This window comes from Chiloscyllium plagiosum, chromosome 16 (assembly GCF_004010195.1).
Source record: "Chiloscyllium plagiosum isolate BGI_BamShark_2017 chromosome 16, ASM401019v2, whole genome shotgun sequence".
NCBI lineage: Eukaryota > Metazoa > Chordata > Chondrichthyes > Orectolobiformes > Hemiscylliidae > Chiloscyllium > Chiloscyllium plagiosum.
The window spans coordinates 30,035,313-30,057,602 of record NC_057725.1 but is presented as its reverse complement, the minus strand read 5'-3'; the positions used below and the strand labels follow the sequence as shown (position 1 = coordinate 30,057,602).

The 22,290-nt window shown below is 41.7% G+C and overlaps 1 protein-coding gene across 3 annotated transcripts in view; it reads left to right on the top strand.

Moving 5' to 3' along the window:
* Positions 1–22,290, top strand: part of usp47 (ubiquitin specific peptidase 47) — a 183,224-nt gene that overhangs the window by 127,171 nt on the left and 33,763 nt on the right. For all 3 annotated transcript variants that reach the window (XM_043705674.1, XM_043705672.1, XM_043705673.1), the window contains 6 exons: positions 3,752–3,828; positions 9,964–10,019; positions 15,240–15,352; positions 19,054–19,158; positions 19,599–19,806; positions 20,561–20,676. In XM_043705674.1, the coding sequence (XP_043561609.1) occupies positions 3,752–3,828; positions 9,964–10,019; positions 15,240–15,352; positions 19,054–19,158; positions 19,599–19,806; positions 20,561–20,676 (675 nt within the window). The remainder of the gene's footprint in view (positions 1–3,751; positions 3,829–9,963; positions 10,020–15,239; positions 15,353–19,053; positions 19,159–19,598; positions 19,807–20,560; positions 20,677–22,290) is intronic.

Below are 22,290 nucleotides of genomic sequence, written 5' to 3'. Positions count from 1 at the left end.
TTATGCATAGGAATTAACCACTATCAGAAGTAAGTCACTTTAATTGCTTATTTATTCTTGGGTCTTGAGTTTTTTTTGTTCACAGAAAGCATACAAAGGAATGAATAATTGATGAAGAGCAATATTGTTACCCAGGATTTGAGAGTACTTATTCAGCAGTTTGGTGTCGTACAAAGAACAAAGACAATCTACAGTCCAGGAGCAGGCAAATCGGCCCTCCAAGCCTGAGCCAATCCAAATCCACTGCCTAAACCTGTCACGCAATTCCTAAGCATCTGTATCCCTCTGCTCACCACCTAGTCATGCATCTGTCCAGACGCATCTTAAATGAATCTACCATGCCTGCCTCTACTACTACTGTTGGCAATGCATTCCAAGCACCTACTACCCTCTATGTAAAGTACTTGCTGCGTGAATCCCCCTTAAACTTTTCCCGTCTGACCTTGAAAGCGAGACCTCTCGTTATTAAATCCTTCACCCTGGGATAAAGCTTATCTCTATCTACCCTGTCTATACCCTTCATGATTTTGTAGACCTCAATCAGGGTCCCCTCCATCTCCTTTTTTCTAATGAAAACAATCCTAACCTACTCAACCTCTCTTCATAGCTAGCACCTTCCATGCCAGGCAACATCCTCGTAAACCTTCTCTGCACCCTCTCCAAAGTGTCCACATCCTTTTGGTAATGTGGCAACCAGAACTGTACACAGTATTCTACAGGCTGCCAAACCAATGTCTTGTGCAATTTTAACATGACCTGCCAGTTCTTATACTCAATAACCCATACGATGAAGGCTAGCATATCATGTGCCTTCTTGACCACTCTATCCACCTGTGCAGCAACTTTCAGGGTACAATGGCCCTGAACTATGACATCTACAGCCATTCCTTCATCTATCAACTTGGTCACTTCCTCAAAGAAGTCTATTAATTTGGTAAGGCACGATCGCCCCCTTACAAAATCATGTTGCCTATCACTGATAGGTATTCTTTTTCAAATATAAATAGATTTTATCCCTCAGTATCTTCTCCACCAACTTTCCCACCACTGACGTCAGGCGCACTGGTCTGTGGTTACCTGGAATAACCCTACCACCCTTCTTGTACAGGGGGACAACATAAGCAACCCTCCAGTCCTCCGGCACCTCACCTGTGTTTAAGGATGCTACAAAGATATCGGTTAGGACCCCAGCTATTTCCTCTCTTGTCTCCCTCAGCAGATGGATAGATCCCACCTGGTCCTAGGGATTTGTCCACCTTAATAATCTCTAGCCTACCCAACATATCTTCTCTACTTATGTCATCGTGATCCAGAGTAATCAAACTTGTATCTCTAATCTCAACATTCATCATGTCCCTTTTCTCAGTGAACACGAATGCAAAGTAATCATTCGCAACCTCACCCATTCTCTGAGATTCGACACACAGACTTCCTTCCTTATCTTTGAGTGAACCAATCCTTTCTCCAGTTACCCACTTGCTGCTTATACAAGAATAAAAGGCATCGGAATTCTCCTTAATTCTGCTCACTAAAGCTATTTCATGACCCCTTTTCGCCCGCTTGATACCTCGTTTAAGACTGGCTCTACTCTTCTGATATTCCTCCAGGGTCCGTTCTGTTCTTAGCTGCTTGGACCTCATGTACGCTTCTCTTTTCCTCTAGCGAGTTGTACGATTTCTCCTGTTATCCACGGTTCACGAATCTTGCCTTTCCTATCCTTTGCTTTCAACAGAATGTGCCTACCCTAAACTATCTTCAACCTATCTTTGAAAGCCTCCCTCATATCAAATAGCTGCGTCCAATCCACATTTCCCAGTTCCTGCCTAATTTTGATATAATTGGCCTTGGCCCAGTTTAGTATTTTTCCCTTAGGACAACTCTCATCTTTGACTACGAGTATTCTTAAACTTACAGAATTTCTTTGAGATTTTATTTCCACTATAACCTGTCCATGTTAGGTCTATCTCCATGACTTTTGTTTTCACAGCCCCCAAAGTCTCATCTTCACCAGATATCTACACGTCCATCTGCCATGTAGAAGGTCTCCAAGCCCTCTTTCTTGCTATCCTGCTGACCCAACAGTACCCACATTCATTCAATGGGTGGAACTGGTCCTCACCCTCAGCAACTTCTCTTTCAGATTCTCCCACTTCCTTCAGACCAAAGGGGTAGCCATGGGGACCTGCATGGGCCCCAGCTGTGCCTGTCTCTTCGTAGGATACATGGAACAGTTAATCCTCTGCAGTTACACTGGCAGCATCTCCCTCATGTTCCTCTGCTACATTGACTGTATTGGTGCCACCTCGTGCTCCCACGAGGAGGTTGGACAGTTTATAAACTTCACAAAAACCTTGCACCCTGACTTTTAGTTCACCTGGGTCATCTTGAGCACCTCCCTCCCCTTTCTGGAAATCTCCATCTCCAACGACAGGCTCAACACTGCCATCTACTTCAAACCCACTGACTTCCACATCTACCTGAACTACACCACCTCCCACCTGCCCTCCAGTAAAAACGTGAACCCTTACTCCCAATTCCTCTGCCTCCACCATATCTGCTGCCAGGAGGAGCAATTTCACTCCACGACATCCCAGATGACCTCCTATTTCAAGGACCCCAATTTCCCATCCCACATGATCAATAATGCCCTCCAATGCATCTTCTCCACTTCCCACACCTCCCCCTTGAACTCCATCCCTCCACCTGCAACAAGGATAGAATCCCCTTGGTCCTCACCTTCCACCCCACTAATCTTCTGACACAGCGCAATGTCCTCCATCATTTCCACCACCTATAAACAGACCCCACTACCAGATATAAATTTCCCTCCCTACCCCTGTCTATGTTCCGCAGAGACTATTCCCTCCATGACCCCCTCATTCGGTCCATGCTCACCGTCCACACTTGGCAACCCCCCGCCCCTGACTTAAGGCCTCAAAGGATCTTTTCACATCGGCGGAGATTTTCCTGCATAACCAAACACCTCATCTACTGTGTCTGTTGCTCCTGAAGTGGTGTCCTCTACATCGGGGAGCTAGGATTCCAACTTGCGGAACATTTCAGGGAACATCACTGGGGGAGACACACCAAACCCCACCACCCTGTGGCCTATCACTTCGCTCTCCCTCCCACTGCACTAAGGACATGCAAGTCCTAGCCCACCTCCACCACTAAATCCTAGCCACCTGCCACCTGGAGGAAGAACGCCTTATCTTCTGCTTTGCGACTGTTCAACCACATGGCACCAACATTGACGTCATCAGTTTCCTCATCTCCCCACCCTCCACCTCATCCCAGATCCAACCCTCCAACTCTGCACCTCCCTCTTGACTTGTCAAACCTGTCCATCTTCCTTCTTACCTATCTGCTCCACCCTCCCACAGACCTATCTGTTACCCCCACCTGCATCCATCTATCACCTTCCGAGCTACCTTCTCTCCACTGTCAGCATCCTTCTATCCCTTCCCCACATTCCTGATGAAAGACTTATGCCTGAAATGTTGGCTCTCCTGCTCCTTGAATGCTGCCTGATCTGTGCTTTTCCAGCGCTACACTTTTTGACTCTGATCTCTAGCATGCACAGTCCTCAGTTTCCCCTGGTTTATCTTGATAGTACTTTTCCAGATAAAACAATTTCTGAATTGAATTGTGAGCTTGTGCTGATCAGTTACTTTTATGATTTAAAATTTTGGTACTATCTTAAAAGCTTTTTTTTAAAATGGAAGTAAGAATAAAACTGTTTTTCTTTCAGATTACTCAAGATGATATTAGGAAAACGTATGGTGGCTCGACAGTGACCAGAGGATATTACTCCAGCGCTTTTGCCAGGTAACCACAAGGCACATTCTAAATGATGTTCACTTGGTATTTTTGACACTCTGGCCTGTTTCTACTAGACTAGACTATTTCACTTGGGTTCCAGCAAAAAAAATTGTTCTGTAACCCGAGGGCCATAGGAACCGAAGGTGGCCATTCAGCCTCTATATCTTAACTCCACCTTGAATCTGTGACCTTTAATGCCCTCACCTAATTTAAAAAAGTCTAAGTCTCCATTTTTAAATTTTTAATCAAACCAACTATAACCACTGTTTTGGGAAAAGACTTCCATACTTTTCCTATTCTTTTGTGAAGAAATACTTTCTGACAACCATGACAGCCTGATTCACATTTTGAAGTTTTTATAAATTGCCTCTTGTTCTGAGGGAATAGTTTCTGTCTATCTACGCTATGAAATCTTTCAGCCATCTTAGACTTGTATTTGAGTATACAGCTTATCACATGTATTTGACCCCACAATTTAACATTTTAGCACAGTTGCTGACTAAAGGGATTTCCTGTCTACTCCACTCCACTTGTTCTGAAGCCAATCTGTCCTTCCTCTGGGGTGTTGTCCAGAACAGGCGCAATGTTGCAAATGGAGTCCATCTGGAACTTCTGTAATGTGCATTCCTCTGAAATGAAGGGCAGTGTTACAGTAGCTTTTATTTTTCAATCTTTCCACCATTTAATGATTTTTGTATTGCACTTACATCCCTAAGTCTCTCTTCCTCCCCACTTTCATGTTTCTTGCCATTTATAAAACATACTGAGCAACTTTTTCAGTTCAAAGTGAAATACCGCAGACTTCATCTGTAAATGGATCATCTTGCATTTCTATTAATATACTTGTGTACATTTAAATTGGACTGGATATTTTTGCTTGTGCTAATTAAGTTGCAGGCTTGGTTCAGGGTCTCCTTTTAAGTCACTCTATCATATTATTCATCAAACAGCCGTCTGTTTTGTCTTAGGCACTGTGCAGTTTAGACGAAATGCTTCTATCCAATGCTTCTATAACAAAATATAGATGTTTTTTGCATTCCTGAAGTACACAGAAGCAGAATCCATGCTGGGTATATTGCTGTGCTGTCGAGAGGGCAGTGCTGAAGGAGTACTGCGCTGTCTTGACAGAGAGCTCAGAGTGAACACTACTATTGAACAAGCTATATTTCAGATTCAGCACTGAGCCATGATCATATAACCGTTTGGGTTATGTAATGGAACACACAATACTCTTCAAAGAGCAATGGAGTTCTACCCAGCGCTCCAACCAGTATTGATGCCTCAAACAGCATCAGTAAAATAGTTTAACTGGTTGTTACCATGTTGCTGCTTATGCAATTCGGTATTCCATCTTTCTGTTGTATCTTGCCCATATTTAGTTCATATTTGATGTATTTTGGAATATATTTTTAGTTTTAGAATCAAGATTGTAATTTTAATAATTAAGGTTCAATTACAGAAAGTGGGATAAATACAATTACAGCAAGCTTAGTGTCTTTTATACTCAAAGGGCTGGTGGCCATCCTGCCTTTGACTTCCCAATCTATGGATTAAGTTGCTTCTCGCAGTTCTGATGCAGCATTGGCTGGTGTGGAATTCTGATCAAATGTTAATAGCTGTCAGGCCCCTTTAAGTTTCCCACTTTTGTAATGATGGGTGTGACCAAGTGTCCATCATAACAGGTCTGAATCCAGTTTTAAAAATCAAATGTGAAGGAAGTCTAAAAATGCTGTGGATTAAATAATTTTGCCTTCTACTGCTTCCATGGGTGTCATTCCTCCTCCTGCAAAATTTGTTTTCTTCAAGAAAGTGATATCTTGTTAGAAAGTGAGGTGTTTAATTTTCTCTTTAAATATTAATGGTCCCTAATCAGATTATAATTTGAGTCCTAGATTTAGGAGGATTTGGATTGTAAAATGGACACAAGCATGGCCATTGACAAAAATGTCGCGTAAGTTGTGAAATGAAGATTGAAAAGAGTCAAGTTTAAAGGGTGATGTAACTGAGAAACCTTGAAATTAGGTATTTAAATCTTCTTTAAAAAAAAACAAAAGCACTTGGATCCTTGGTTTTATAAAAAATAATTTTTTGCCTCTGAAATGTCATAAATCGATGCAGTTAATATTGAGTGGAGAAACTACTTTATTGTCCTCACTTCTTAAATTTCCTTTTTGCAAGATGAAGCGGATTAAGTAAATAGTCCAAGTAAATGCTGTTTTTAAAGGAAAAATGCAAATGAAGAGAATTTGATAGTTAGGCAATAAAGGCACAGTATTAACACCTGTTCTCTGTTGTGGCAACAACACAATAAGCTGATGTAAGCTTTACTTCTGTTAATCTTGCAACATGTGGAGTGGGATGGATGGGGCAAAAGTTCTGTTGTAGACCTGTTCTTGGGCTTGGCTAAAGTGGCCATTAATAGACCCATACAGTGAGTCATAATGCTGGACTGTCCGCTCCTCTTTTGCGGTTACATCTGCATTTGAGTGTTCATTGAGAAGGATGATATGGTGCCCACTGGAATGATAGAGATCTTTAGAGACTGGTGTGCACTGCAGGGGCTGGAATGTATCATCATTTTGGATAATATTATTTTTCTTTTGTAAGTTTTCATTCACTTTTTCTGTTCACCATTTTGTTGTGCTTTTGTTGTAGTGTCCCATCAAGGGCTGTCTAACTTGATTAAAGTTTAGTTTGAAAAACAATTGTTTGACTTGAAAGCACTTGTCATTCTGCTATAATGCACATTTTGTTAACGCAAATTCGCTCGAACACGATTGACAAATTGGAGACGCTGTTTCTGAAGCCAACATCTTAACTCTGGTTTTTAAAGTGTGATTTTTCAATACTGCAAGGTTGCACAAGAACGCAACCATCACATTATAGAAGAGCTACCTATATTATCCTGTCCTTTAGAGTCATAGAGATGTACAGCATGGAAACAGACCCTTCGGTCCAACCCGTCCATGCCGACCAGATATCCCAACCCAATCTAGTCCCACCTGCCAGCACCCGGCCCATATCCCTCCAAACCCTTCCTATTCATATATCTATCCAAATGCCTCTTAAATGTTGCAAAATTGTACCAGCCTCCACCACATCCTCTGGCAGCTCATTCCATACACGTACCACCCTCTGTGTGAAAAAGTTGCCCCTTAGGTCTCTTTTATATCTTTCCCCTCTCACGCTAAACCTATGCTCTCTAGTTCTGAACTCCCCACCCCCAGGGAAAAGACTTTGCCTATTTATCCTATCCATGCCCCTCATGATTTTGTAAACCTCTATAAGGTCACCCCTCAGCCTCCGACGCTTCAGGGAAAACAGCCCCAGCCTGTTCAGCCTCTCCCTGTAGCTCAGATCCTCCAACCCTGGCAACATCCTTGTAAATCTTTTCTGAACCCTTTCAAGTTTCACAACATCTTTCCGATAGGAAGGAGACCAGAATTGCACGCAGTATTCCAACAGTGGCCTAACCAATGTCCTGTACAGCCACAACATGACCTCCCAACTCCTGTACTCAATACTCTGACCAATAAAGGAAAGCATACCAAAAGCCGCCTTCAGTATCTTATCTACCTGCGACTCCACTTTCACGGAGCTATGAACCTGCACTCCAAGGTCTCTTTGTTCAGCAACACTCCCTAGGACCTTACCATTAAGTGTATAAGTCCTGCTAAGATTTGCTCTCCCACCTTTGCAGCACCTCACATTTATCTGAATTAAACTCCATCTGCCACTTCTCAGCCCATTTGGCCCATCTGGTCAAGATCCTGTTGTAATCTGAGGTAACCCTCTTCACTGTCCACTACACCTCCAATTTTGGTGTCATCTGCAAACTTACTAACTGTATCTCTTATGCTCGCATCCAAATCATTTATGTAAATGACAAAAAGTAGAGGACAAAGCACTGATCCTTGTGGCACTCCACTGGTCACAGGCCTCCAGTCTGAAAAAGAAACCCTCCACCACCACCCTTTGTCTTCTACCTTTGAGCCAGTTCTGTATCCAAATGGCTAGTTCTCCCTGTATTCCATGAGATCTAACCTTGCTAATCAGTCTCCCATGGGGAATGTTGTTGAACGCTTTACTGAAGTCCATATCGATCACATCTACTGCTCTTCCCTCATCAATCTTCTTTGTTACTTCATCAAAAAACCCAATCAAGTTTGAGAGACAAGATTTCCCACGCACAAAGCCATGTTGACTATCCCTAATCAGTCCTTGCCTTTCCAAATACATGTACATCCTGTCCCTCAGGATTCCTTCCAACAACTTGCCCACCACCGAGGTCAGGCTCACTGGTCTATATCCCCTGGCTTGTCCTTGCCACCCTTCTCAAACAGTGGCACCACGTTTGCCAACCTCCAGCTTCTGGCACCTCACCTGTGACTATTGATGGTACAAGGCCTGGGCGGCACGGTGGCACAGTGGTTAGCACTGCTGCCTCACAGCGCCAGAGACCCGGGTTCAATTCCCGCCTCAGGCGACTGTCTGGAGTTTGCACATTCTCCCCGTGTCTGCGTGGGTTTCCTCCGGGTACTCCGGTTTCCTCCCACAGTCCAAAATGTGCAGGTCAGGTGAATTGGCCGTGCTAAATTGCCCGTAGTGTTAGGTGCAGGGGTAAATGTAGGGGAATGGGTCTGGGTGGGTTGCGCTTCGGCGGGTCGGTGTGGACTTGTTGGGCCGAAGGGCCTGTTTCCACACTGTAAGCTAATCTAAAGTAATCTAAAAAAAAAAGTATATCAGCAAGAGGCCCAGCAATCACTTTTCTAGCTTCCCACAGAGTTCTAGGGTGCACCTGATCAGGTCCTGGGGATTTATCCACCTTTAACCGTTTCAAGACATCCAGCACTTCCTCCTCTGTAATCTGGACATTTTGCAAGATGTCACCATCTATTTCCCTACAGTCTGTGTCTTCGATATCCTTTTCCACAGTAAATACTGATGCAAAATATTCATTTAGTATCTCCCCCATTTTCTGTGGCTCCACACAAAGGCCGCCTTGCTGATGTTTGAGGGGCCCTATTCTCTCCCTAGTTACCCTTTTGTCCTTAATATATTTGTAAAACCCCTTTGTATTCTCCTTAATTCTATTTGCCAAAGCTATCTCATGTCCCGTTTTGCCCTCCTGATTTCCGTCTTAAGTATACTCCTACTTTCTTTATACTCTTCCAAGGATTCACTCGTTCTGTCCTGTCTGTACCTGACATATGCTTCCTTCTTTTTCTTAACCAAACCCTCAATTTCTTTAGTCATCCAGCATTCCCTATATCCTTTTAAATATTTCCTTTTCAAATACTTATTTCCTTTTCTTTATAAATTGGAGATGCCGGGGTTAGACTGGTGTGTAGCCTATAGCTGTAAATTCTGTGTCTTATGATCTTATACTCCACAACCACCTGATGAAGGAGCAGCGCTCTGAAAGCTAGTGCTTCTAAATAAACCTGTTCAAACTATAACCTGGTGTTGTGTGTTTTTTAAGTTGCTTTATGAAGTAATTATGAATTCCACTTCTGTTGTTTTGAATCAGGATTCTGTTTTTAAAAAATTCATTTTTGCTTCCATTCAATTGATTGTCTTGCATCTTCGAGTAAAGTCTGAAAATGTTCCTCCTGACATTAGATCAAAACATTGCATAATTTTGCATCCTATTAGATCTGAGAACTAAACATTTAATTACAGCTAATATAAACAGAGCAGAGTTCTGTATATATGGTGATCCATTAAAAAGGCACATTACGGTGCAAGTCATTTAGCACTGCATAGCTTTATTTCTGTGAACCTATTGTTTTAATTTATCTGTTCTGATGAGTCACTGGACTCAATGTTAACTTTGCTTTCTTCCAACAGATGCTGCCAGATTTGCTGAGTTTCTCCAGTAATTTGTTTGTTTCCATTTTGCAGCATCTTCATATCTTTTTGATTTTGTTTTAATTTATCATTTTATGCTGTGATTGAAAGTTAATTCTGCCATGACAGTGTATATGTCTAGATTGTTTGACATCATAAATGTCTTGCGGTGCATATATTAATTTGGAACTGGAAATTTGAATGGTGACCAAAATGGCAAATTCATAGGTAAGGGTAAAACTGAGATTTTGAATTTATGTTGTTAACAACTGATATTTTTCCCCTTGCCAGCTCCACCAACGCATACATGTTAATTTACAGACAAAAAGAATCTACAAGAAATGCAAGTGAGTACTTTTATATTGAGTATGGTTCCAAGTTTTATCAATACATCAGTGTTGCATTTTGCTTTGCAAGAAGACAAATATTCCTTTATAATTTGACAGATCTTTATTTTGACTTGTGCGAAAGTTATGCTGTTTATCTGCAGTTTGTTAGCAACATTTTGTGCTTTCTTGATCAGGCATGATCCTATGGCACTTTCATCCCATGCAGCATCCAAGGAGCAGGAAAATCGATGTTTCAGGCAAAAGCCCTTCAGGGTTGAAGGCAGGAAGCCTCCAGGGTGGAGAGATAAATGGGAGGGGGATGTGGGGCTGGGGAAAAGGTAGCCAAGTGTACAATAGGTGGATGGAGGTGGGGATGAAGGTGGAAGGTAAGAGAGGAGGGTGGAGTGGATAGGTGGGAATGAAGATTGGCAGGTAAAACAAGTCATGAGGATGATGTTGAGCTGGAAGGTTGGAACTGGGGTGAGGTGGGGAGAGGGTGAATGACGATACTGGTGAAGTCCACATTGATGCCCTGCGGTTGAAGTGTTCTGAGGCAGAAGATGAGGTGCTCTGCCTCCAGGCGTCGGGTGGTGAGGCTGCGATGGTGAAGGAGGCCCAGGATCTGCATGTCCTTGGCAGAGTGGGAGGGGGAGTTGAAATGTTGGGCCACGGGGCAGTGGGGTTGATTTGGTGCAGGTGTCCTGGAGATGTTCCCTAAAGTGCTCTGCGAGAAAGCGTCCAGTCTCCCCAATTTAGAGGAGACCGCATTGGGAGCAACGGATACAATAAATGACATTGGTGGATGTGCAGGTGAAACTTTGATGGATGTGGAAGACTCCTTTGAGGCCTTGGATGGACATGGGGTGGGGGAGATGTGGGTGCAGGTGCAGGTTTTGCAATTCCTGCGGTGGCAGGGGAGGGTAGGTTGTTGGGGTGCAAAACATCTCCAGGACATCTGCATCAATCAACCCCACTGACCTGTGGCCCAACATTTCACCTCCCCCCTCCCAATCTGCTGAGGGCATGCAGGTCCTGGGCCGCCTCTACCGCCACTCCCTCACCACCCAACGTCTGGAGGAAGCACATCTCCTCTTCTGCCTTGGCACACTTCAACCCCAGGGCATCAGTGTGGACTTCACCAGTTTCTTCATTCCCTCTGCCCCCCACCTTACCTCAGTTCCAACCTTCCAGCTCAGCACCATCCCCATAACCTGTCCAACCTGCCAATCTTCCTTCCCACCTATCCGCTCCACCCTCCTCTCTGACCTATCACCTTCATCCCCACCCCCATTCACCTATTGTTTCATTTCTGATGAAGGGCTTTTGCCAGAAACATCAATTTTCCTGCTCGTGGGATGCTGTCTGACCTGCTGTACGTTTCCAGACTCTGATTTCCAGCATTCGCAGTCCTCACTTTTGCCCACTTACATTGTGAGACATTTTAACTCTCTAGCATTGAGAAATACAGGAAATATTCATAAATCGGTCTCTTTCGGGTGAGATGTTGTAGTGGGTGATTTTAACTTGCCCAATATTGACTGGAACGTGCTTACGACAAGGTGTTTGGATCGGGTGGAATTTCTTAGGTGCATCCATAAGGTTTTCTTGAAACGATATTTTGGTAGTCCAACCAGGGAAAGGGCTACACTAGACCTTGAATTAAACAATGAGCTTGGCCAGATTATTGAAGTTCTGTGGGGGACCATTTTGTGAACAGTAATCATAATTCCATAAGTTTTAAGATAGTTATTGATAAGGATAAGACTGGTCCTTGGGTGAAAGTGATAAATTGGAGGAAAACTAATTGCAACACTATTAGGCAGGAACTGGAGAAATTAGATTGGGTATGAGGATAAATCTACATCTGACATCTGGGAATCTTTTAAAGGCCAGTTGATCAAAGTTCAGGACCAGCATGCTCCTGTGAGGATGAAAGGTAAGGGTGACAAGATTTGGGACCTCTGGATGACAAGAGATATTAAAGTTTGGCCTAAAAAAAGGAAGCATATTGTAAGGTTAGACAACTGAAATTAGAAAATGCCCTTGAGAATTATAAAGGGAGCAGAAAACTACTTAAACAAGGAATCACGTGGGCAAAAATGGGTTCTGAAATATTCTTGACAAGTAGGATTAAAGAGAATCCCAAAGTATTTTATATGTATATTTGGAACAAGAGGGTAGCTAGGGAAAGAGTAGGTCCACCCAAGGACAAAGGAGGGAATTTATACATGGAGCCAGAAGTAGTAGGTGAGGTTCTTAGTGAGTACTTTGCCATCAGTATTCACCAAGGAGAAGAACATGGACAATGGTAAGATTAAGTATGGATATGTTGATGTTCTAAGGTATGTCAGTATTTAAGGAGGAGGAGATGTTGAATGTTTAAAAACATTAGGGGAGATAGGTACTGATGGGATTTATCCCAGGATATGGAACGAGGCAAGGGAGGAGATTGCTGGGGCTTTGACAGAGATCTTTGCATCCTCTTTAACTACAGGTGAGGCCTCAGGAGTCTGGCAAATAGCTAATATTGTTCCTCTAAGAAGGGATAATGCAGAAAATTGTAGGTTAGTGAGACTTCAGCAGCTGGGAAATTATTGGAAAAGATCAAATTTACTTGCATTTGAACTCATTAGGGATAGTCAGCATGGCTTTGTGTGAGGGCAGTCTTATCCTACACGTTTGATTAAATTTTCTGAGGAAGTGATGAAGATGATTGAGGGTTTGGCAGTGGATGGTATTTGAATGGACTTTATTAAAGCATTTGACAAGGACCTTTCTGGTGGGTTGATCCAGAAGATTGTCAGTTAGGATCCATGGTGATTTTTGTAAGCTGGATACAAAATTGGCTTGGTCACAGAAGACTGAGGGTAGTTGTGGAAGTTTTCTGACTAGAGGTCTGTGACCAGTGGTGTTCCACAGGATCAGTGCTGGGATCTGTTGTTTGTAATATGTATCAATGACTTAGATGAAATGTAAGTGGTCTGAATTATAAGTTTGCAGATGACAGGAAAATTGGTGGAATTGTGGACATTTAGGAAGGTTGTCAAAGGATATAAATCAGTTGGAAAGTTGGGCAAAGAACTGACAGATGGAGTTTAATCTGGGCAAGTGTGAGGTGACGCATTTTGGGAGGTAAAATGCAAGAGGAAAGTACTTGCCTTAATTGGTTGGGACGTTGTGTATAAAAGTTGACAAGTCATGCTGCAGTTGAATAAAACTTGAGTTGGCCATATTTGGAATATTGCATGCAGTTTTGGTCACCACACTGTAGGAAGGATGTGGAGGCTTTACACTGTAGGAAGGATGTGGAGGCTTTGGAGAGGGTGCAGAAGAAGTTTACCAGTATATTGCCTAGTTTGGAGATTTACCTATAGTGATAAGTTAGACAAACATGGATTGTTTTCACTAGAGCATCAGAGATTGAGGGGTCACCTGGTAAAAGACGGCAAATTTGAGAGGCTTGGAGTCTTTTTACCAGGGTGGCAATGTCAAATACCAGGGGACATGAGTTTAAGGTAAGAGGGAAAATGTTTAAAGAAGATGTGCAAGGAAAGTTTTTTTTTAACATGAAATGTGTTAGGTGCCTAGAACATGCAGCCAGGGGAGGTAGTAGAAGCGGAAATGATAGCAATGTTTACGACGCATTTAGACGGACACATGAACAGGCAGGGAATAGAGGAATATGAAAAATATACAGGCAGACGGGATTAGTTAAGAATGGCATCATGGTCAGTACAGACATGGTGGACAGAAGGGTCTGTTCCTGTGCTGTGCTGTCCCATTTTCAAGGCTTGTCAGGTAGACATTAACAGTTTAATGTCATTATTTTCTCGAGCACAGAAATTATTTTGATAACCTGACCAAATTTATTCCTCAACTAACATCACTAATCAAATTATCTATTCGTAATCTCTGCCTTTTTTGGGTGGGGGCTTGCTGTTTATAAATTGACTGTGATATTATTACTTTACGATACTGCAGTGACTTCATTAAAGTATTTTAGGTTGTTCTATAGTCTGGAAAAGAACCGTACAAATGAAAGTCTTCCTTTTTAATGTGCCACATGTGTAAATGTGCGAACTATTGATATAAATAGAAGCCAAACCTGGTGCTTGAAATCCTTGTTGTGAGGCTTTGAACTTTGTAATATAAAAATTGATTTTCACTTCTGCCTTTTTAAATTCCAACTACAAAGCTTGTGCAGATAAGAATAGAGATGAAAGGTACAAAAATGAACTCCATTGGTGCTTTGTTATATAATTCGTGTAGAATCACTGTTAGGAAGGATACTTGAATTGATTGCAAGCACCGCTGTGACTTGATTTAGTTATAAATTATCACTGAGATTTAAATTTTGGAAAGGACAGAGTCAGAAAAGACTACCCAGCCTCTCAATAGAAGTTGCTGGAAAAGCTCAGCCAGTTTGGCAGCACCTGTGAAAAGATGTCAGTTAACCTTTTGGGTCGTGTGACACCACCACAACTGATGGTAGCTAGGAAAATGTCGGTTTGTATGCAGAAGATGGAGTGGGAGTTAAGGAGTAAACAATTGGCAGGGATAGAGGCCAAGGAGAGAGAAGAACATTTGGACAGGGCAGCTCTACTCCCACTCTTTAACAGTTATCTTAGGTTTTGAAATGGGGTCATAGATGGAAAATGTTTGGGAAGCACTTGTTCTAGGGTTAAATTATAGAGAGTCTAATTTGTGTATAATGTCAATAATGTGCATTGGTATAGCCCGTTTTAACAAAGTAAAATTTCCTACAGTACATCACGTGAACAAAGTCAAAAATTGAGACATATCTAGATAATGATATATTCAGCGAAACGACGAAAATTTTACTCAACAAGAAGCTTGGTCTATGCAAATTGTCTGCCCTCTTTTCTACATGACTGACTACGCTTCAGAAATATTTTGTCGACTATAAAGCACTTTGTGGTTTCTCAAGATCATGAAAAGCATAATATAAATGCAAGGTTTTCTTTTTTATGGTCATGCCAGGGTCCATTGTCATCACTTGGGATTTGTGCTTCATCCCTCTGGCTACTCACCTTAGGTCCCAATATCTTCACATTCTTCCACACTGCACTGTTTTGAGTGAGCAATCATTAACTTGATTTAAATTCTTTATGCAGTAATGATCCATAATGTAAACCATGAACTAAGAATAGTGCCATAAAATATTTAGCTTTCTGTTTTTCTTTTCAAGTATAGTGGCTAATTTTTGTTCATTGATAGAGTTCTTGGAGGTCCATGAATTTCCTGAGCATATCAAACATCTAGTCCAGAAGGAGAAAGAAACAGAAGAACAAGAGAAAAGGCAGCGGGAAATTGAACGCAACACTTGCAAGGTATAGTGCAAAGTCCAGTTCAAATATAAGTCTCCATTGGTCCTTGTGATGACGCACTCACATTTTATAGTTTCATGTTCTAAATGACTGATTTGCTCTTTAGTTATTATATGTCTTGCTTTTTTTTAAAATAGATGCACTTGTTAATTTGAGAGGTTGTGATTTGAGTCATCATGTCATCAAAGTACAACAACAACTATACAAATTTAGAAACCACTTTTTAGTATAGAAATGCAGCAGAATGCACTGGACTGGAGCTTTATCAAACTAAACACTGTGTCATAGTGTGATAATACAATAGGTAGTCATTAGGCTTGGTCAAGTGGACAGGGGCTTTAAGAGGTATCTTAAAGGCAGCAGCTAGGTTTATGTTGAGCCTTGGGAGATGAACACATTAGAATCAGAGTATCCTTCATTGTCATGTATACTCAAGTACAGGAGTACAGTGAAAAGTTTTATAATGTTGTCTGTTATGGTGCCATCTTGGGTACAAGTACCTAGGTACAAAGCTTAGATACAAAAAAGGAATAAAAAGGTAGTTTCATTACCTTACAGTAATTTGTAGCATAAAAAATAGGACATAGTTAAAAGGGTAGACATTACAGTCCAATAAACAAATTACATTGCAGTAGCTCAATGTAGGGGCTTCCACATGTGGTCTGACTGCCTGCGCCAGACCTAGTTCAACGGCCATCCCTGTTACGCTCCAAGCCTCCAGTCTGCTCCACACCAGCTCTTAGCTGCTCCAAGGTAAGTTTTCTCTGTGGCTTACTCCCTGCACTGGCCTTTGTCTAGGACCACTGTCCCGCTCCAGGACCACTGCCCACCAGCCTCTGCTTCAGAGCTTGCCAGCTCCTCCATTCTTCTCCATGTAAGTCCAAGTCATTAGTTGGAAATAAAAGAAGTAGAAAGGGTGAGAAAAGGAAAAGAATGGGCAGTGCAGAGGAACCCCGGCTGCAATGTCTTACTCTGCCGCCATCTTGCTAGAATGGTGGCCAATGATGGAGCAATTAATATTGGGAACACGCAAGTGACCAGAGTTGAAAGAGTGCTGTGGAGGTTTGTAGTGATGGGTGGGATTGCAGGTGCCTGCTCACCGATGTCAGCACAAGCATGAAAAACATGTCTCTCCATGACTATTTCTCTGTATTAGCATCTGATTCTGAAATAATGAATTGCTACAAGTCAGCCCTCCACCAACACTTTAGATCTAAACTCAGCAGTGCTGTAAAATGCAGTCATGAGTGATGATGGACAATTGAGCTGAGGAGGTGGCACCATAAACACATTCTCTATGATGGGGCAACTGAACCCCACTGTACTAAAGAAAGAGTGCAAGCAGTCAACAGTGATGGTCTGTCCGTGCTTTCTCCACAAGTCCCCAGAAAAATGCTCCGTCTTTTTTCTCAGACAGTCACTTGGGATCAAGGATGACTTACTTACACTCTGAAGTTGTGGGTCCTGAATTGAACAAAATAGTCCAATGTTGGGATTGCACACTCTGTCACAGTTGGGGCAGGTGGGATTTGACAGATGGGTGGGTGGGATGCTCACATTTTCACACATTGCTTCCCCTGTTTATCAGAGATGCTGAAAATAATTGGCACCTTCAGATAGCTCTGTTTTGAGCAGTTTTGGGTAAGAGCTTGCCATGAATTGGTGGGGACGTTGAATTTTTTTTCAGGGAGGTCAGCTCTACTCACTTACATAAAGTCAAGAAATCGTGAAGGCAGTAGATGGCAAAGCTTAGAATCTGCAGCAACATCTTGTAATAGTCCAGTTGGCTGGGCAGCTGGTTTGTGATGCAGTGTAACACCAACTATGTGGGTTAATTTCCCACACTGCCTGAGGTTACAATGAAGGATTGTCCTCCTCAACCTCACTTGTGCTTGAGGCTTTTAACTGTTGAATTTGAGCCACGACTCATCTCTGATGAGGGAATAATGCTACAATCTGGGATGAAATGGCCACTTTACCTATCAATACTGAAGTTTCATCCTCCAGAAGGAGCCGCACTCGTAGTAAATTATTCAGGTATAATTGCAACCTTGGCATTTACTCAACAAAATCGAAAATTAGTCAGTATATACTGTCTAGAAAAAGTAGATATCCAACCTGGCCAGTTACTATCTCAACAATTTATTAGCAATCAGCAGCAAAGTGACAAAAGATAACATTGATAATGTTATCAAACATTATCTTTTTCTTTGTTCATTCAAAGGATATTGTCATTACTGGCTAGGGCAGCATTTATTGTCCATCCCTAATTACCCTGGAGAAGTAACGTTGAGCTGTCAACTTTAACCACTGCAGTCCTTTGGGGTGTACCTCCACCCACAGTGATGTTAGGAAAGGAGTTCTCAAATTTTGACATTGTTATACTGAAAGAACAGTCTTGCAGTTCCAAATCAGATGATGCGTGACTTGGAGGAGAACTTGCAGGTGGTGTTCCCATGCACTGTCTGCCCATGTCCTCTTGTCGTCAGATTTGGAAGTTGCTGTCAAAGAACGTTTTGGTGCAAGACACAATGTAGAGGAATTACTGTTGCCACTGTATATTGATGGTGAAGGGCGTGAATATTAAATGTGTTTGGGGTACTAGCTAAGTGTTTGTTCTGGATAGTGTACAACTACTTTTTGTTGTTGGAGTTGTACTAATTCAGGACTTGGAAAGTATTCCATCATACTTCTGACTGGTGCCTTGTAAGATGGACAGACACTGGAGAGATGGAAAGGAAAATTGGAGTTCCAAACTTCTAACTTAGTCTTATAGCTAAGTATTTGCATGGCTTGTCCAGTTTAGTTTTTGGGCAGCAGTAATCCCCAGAATGTTGAAAGTGGAGGATTCAATGGTAGTAATGCCATTGAAAGTTTATGGCTAATTATAATCTCTTATTGGAAATGGTCATTGCCTGACACTTGTGTGGTGGGTGAATATTACCTGCCAATTAGTAACATAAGCCTGGATGTTGTCCATCTGCAGCAAGTCCTAGATATATGACTTTCTGATGAAGAGAAGATCATTGATGAAGCATCTGAAGTTGGTTAGGCCAAGGAATGCTGAGGAACACCTGCAAAGAAGTCTTTGAGCTGAGATGGCTGACTTCTCACAGCCACAATCATCTACCTTTTGTGTTGGATAGATCTTAGAACAAAGCTTTCACTCTGATTCCTACTAACTTCAGTTTTCCTAGAAGTCCTTGATGCTGTAATCAGTCATGCCTTGATTGCAAGGGCAGTTGATGGCTCCTTACATCTGGAGTTCAGGTCATTTGTGCATGTTTGTACCGAGGGGAGGGGAGGAGCTGAGTATCTCTGGCAGAATCCAAACTGTGCATCAGTGCCTAGGTTATACCTTTGCAAGTGCTACTCAATAGCACTTTGGACAGTCTCTTCCATCATTTCACTGATCAAGAATAGTATTAGAGGATGGTAAGTGACACTATTGGATTTTACCTTTTTGCGAACAGAACAATTTTCCACATGGTTGGGTTGTTGTTAGTATTGTAGCTGTATAGAATAGCTTGGTTTGGAGCACAAGTCTTCACAAATGTTAGAATGTTGTCAAGGCTCAGCCTTTGCAGTATCCAGTGACATCAGTTGTTTCTTGATAACGCATTAGAATGACCTTAGAATTTTGGCTATTTCACAAATTATACAATTTCCAAGTGGATACCTTCAAAACTATCTTTCTTTCATAGATCAAGCTGTTCTGCATGCATCCTGTGCGGCAGGTAATGATGGAAAACAAACTGGAGGTACATAAGGACAAAACATTGCAAGAAGCTGTAGAGATAGCATACAAGGTATGTGGATTTGAAGGAGTATTTCCAGATGACTAGATACCATTAGCTGGATAAGATTAAAAAGGGGAAAAATATTTCATCTGATATATAGATCAATCATTAGAGGTGACTGGGAGGGGCGATGAGGACCAATTACTTACTCTTCTTGGGTGTCAGAATCTAGAATGTTTGAGCGAAAAAGATGCTGGCAGTTGATTCCAGTAAATAATTTTCAAGGGACTTGGTACAGGTTCTTAAGAATGAAAAAGTTAAAGCTTACAGATTTTTAACAAAAAGAAAGATGTGGGGCTATATCCACCATGCGAGGGTAGCTTTTTAAGGCTTGTCTTGATTTCCTTCCTCTTGTAATCCTTCCTCTTTCAGATAACTATTTTAACATTGGTATTTATTATGCATGAATAGTTAGTGACAGCTTTTGTTTGTGTGTTCCCTGTTCGAAGCTCATGGATTTAGAAGATGCAGTTCCACTTGACTGCTGCCGGTTGGTCAAATATGACGAGTTTCACGATTACTTGGAGCGTTCTTACGAGGGAGAAGAGGATACCCCAGTGGGGCTGCTTCTGGGTGGAGTTAAGTCATCATATATGTTTGACTTACTCCTGGAAACAAGACAACCTAATCAAGCATTTCAACCATACAAATCAGGGGGTAGGTTTCTTTTATGAGCGGCAGGAAAGAAAGGTAATTTTAATTAGAAAAAAAGATGTATTTATTAATTACATTATCAATAATGTGATTTGGAGTTAAGATTCAGTTTTATGGTACTATCATCAAATTTGTCTGACTGTATACTAACAACAGCATCCCTTAAGTACTACCCTCAGACATTGCAGCACTTCAATGCTGTTACTATAGCAATCCAACTCTATGTCACTAATGCTTCCCTAACGGCCAATACTCCCTTGGTTCTGTCAGCGTGACAGCACAAGGATCCCCTGATGCTGCTCCTCTGTCAGTGCAGCCCTGTCCAATCAATACCCCTCTCGCAACGATGTGTTCTCTGAGCACTATTCTTCTAGGACTACACCCTCTGTTAATGCAGCGCTGTCCAGGTGCGACACCTGCCAGTGTAGCGCTGTCCAGGCGTGGCACCTACTGCCAGCTTAGTGCTGTCATCAATACAATTCTATCCTGGTACTGCTGCTTCAACAGTGCAGAGCTACCTAAGCATTGTCTCTCTGTCCCAGGAGCACAGCACTAGCCTGTGCCCAAGACCGGCCTTTTGGTCTGGATCGCATCCTTGAGTCTGTAGTGCACCCAAGTCACCTGATAAATGCTGCAGAATAAATCAAGTCAGGACCATGACTTAGTACCCAGGCCACAAGACAGTTTGATCAGTGTCAGAAAAAAAAGTATTATTGTTGTTTTGTCCATCTCCTATTGATCCATTTGTTTTCTTTAGAAGTGATGGTGAAAGTGCATGTAGTTGACCTAAAAACAGGGTCTCTGGTTCCACCTATCAGCATCCGTGCTTACCTTAATCAAACAGTGACCGAGTTCAAGCAGCTCATTTCCCAGGTAGGAACACAAGCAGTGAGTGTTGTTTCATGTGTCAACTCCTTCAGAACTGACTATGCGAAAACAAAGTTCCTCAAGTGAGGGCAAAAGTATGAATATTGTAATTGGAAGTTGCTGTTCATTGGTTTGCACTGAGCTGCTCAGTAGAGAAACAGGAACCTGGTAAATGGTATACATTTTGGTAAAGCACATAAAAAAAACCTGAAAATAGGGTAACGTGGTGAAACAAAAATTCATTTCTGTTGAAAAGGCCAAACAAAAATTGCAGGCATAGAAATCCTAAAAAGTAAAAGGAGAATGCTGGAATTCGTTGCTCCCCAAGAGAGCAAAAACACAGTCAACACTGCAATTTTCTGGCCCTTTTTTGGAATTGCTTTCCATATCTGGTGCTTGGACCCTAGTGTGTGAATTTCCTGTTTTCATATTTAGTGCTCACCAGTATGGTAGCTGAAATGGTTACCTGTCTTTTTTCACTTCACCCTTCCCTGACCTCATTGAGAATGGACTGTAAACAGAGTTGACTCAAATTCTGAGCCAAGGTTGTTGGAATTAACTGTATTATATTCACCAACAAAAATGCATTTTTCACTTTTTAATTCAATCTTTGCTTCCTAATTGAAAAGATTAGTCCTTAAGTCAGTACTGAGCATTTGCAGAAATGGTTGAAATTCCAAGTATTATTTATGCAGGAGCCAACATATACACTGCTTCCTCTTTTTGATTCCATTTCTCTAACTGAAACACACTACCTGGTTTTAGTAAAATAAATGATGGATACCATTTAGACTTGAGAAGTCTTCAAAAAGCCTTCAAAACGCCTTCAAAACTCAAGCTACCATTGCTTTTCTTAAAATATAATCAGATGCCTTTCAGCAGCATCATCACTGACCCACCCACACACTCACCATCTCTATCTCTCTTCTCTCCTATCCAGGTCCCCAATGCCACGTTAATATGTTTCTCGTCTGGTTTTCACCTTAATTTTCAAGAAAACCGTCTTCTCAGTGATCCACCTGCTACCCCGTTACCATTTAATTTAGATAACTTTATGGAATAAACTAATGGATAATCACACAGGATTTAATTCAGTGCAAGTATATTGTGTATTAGAGTCAGAGTTATAAAGCATGGAAACAGACCCTTCAGTCAAACCCATCCTGCCAACCTGATACCCTAAACTGTATTCTTGAAAAAATCCGAACTTCTCACCTTACTCTATTTGGGACAATTTGCAAGAAAATCCAATGTATATGGAGGGCAATTTTTTTAAAAACTCTAAGCAAAGAGAATCCTTTTGGTTAGCAAGTGGACTCTACTTGGTAGATGTCAGGAACAGCACAGTCTGTTGTACCTGTAATGACGTCATTGCTAGAGCAATCTTTGTCCAGTGTGTGGCGCTCTGAGCATTCACATCATTAATTTAAAACTCATCGACAGAACAATTTATCCAGTGTTTTGAAAATATGATTAATTTTGCTTTAGTATGTTTCCCATGTTAATGTAAGCGTTTATATCAGAGCAGTTGGAAACTGACTTGTTTTTATGTCTAGTTTTGATCAATTACTTGTGTAATTTCATTGTTAATATACCTAAGTAATTTCATAAGCAATGAAT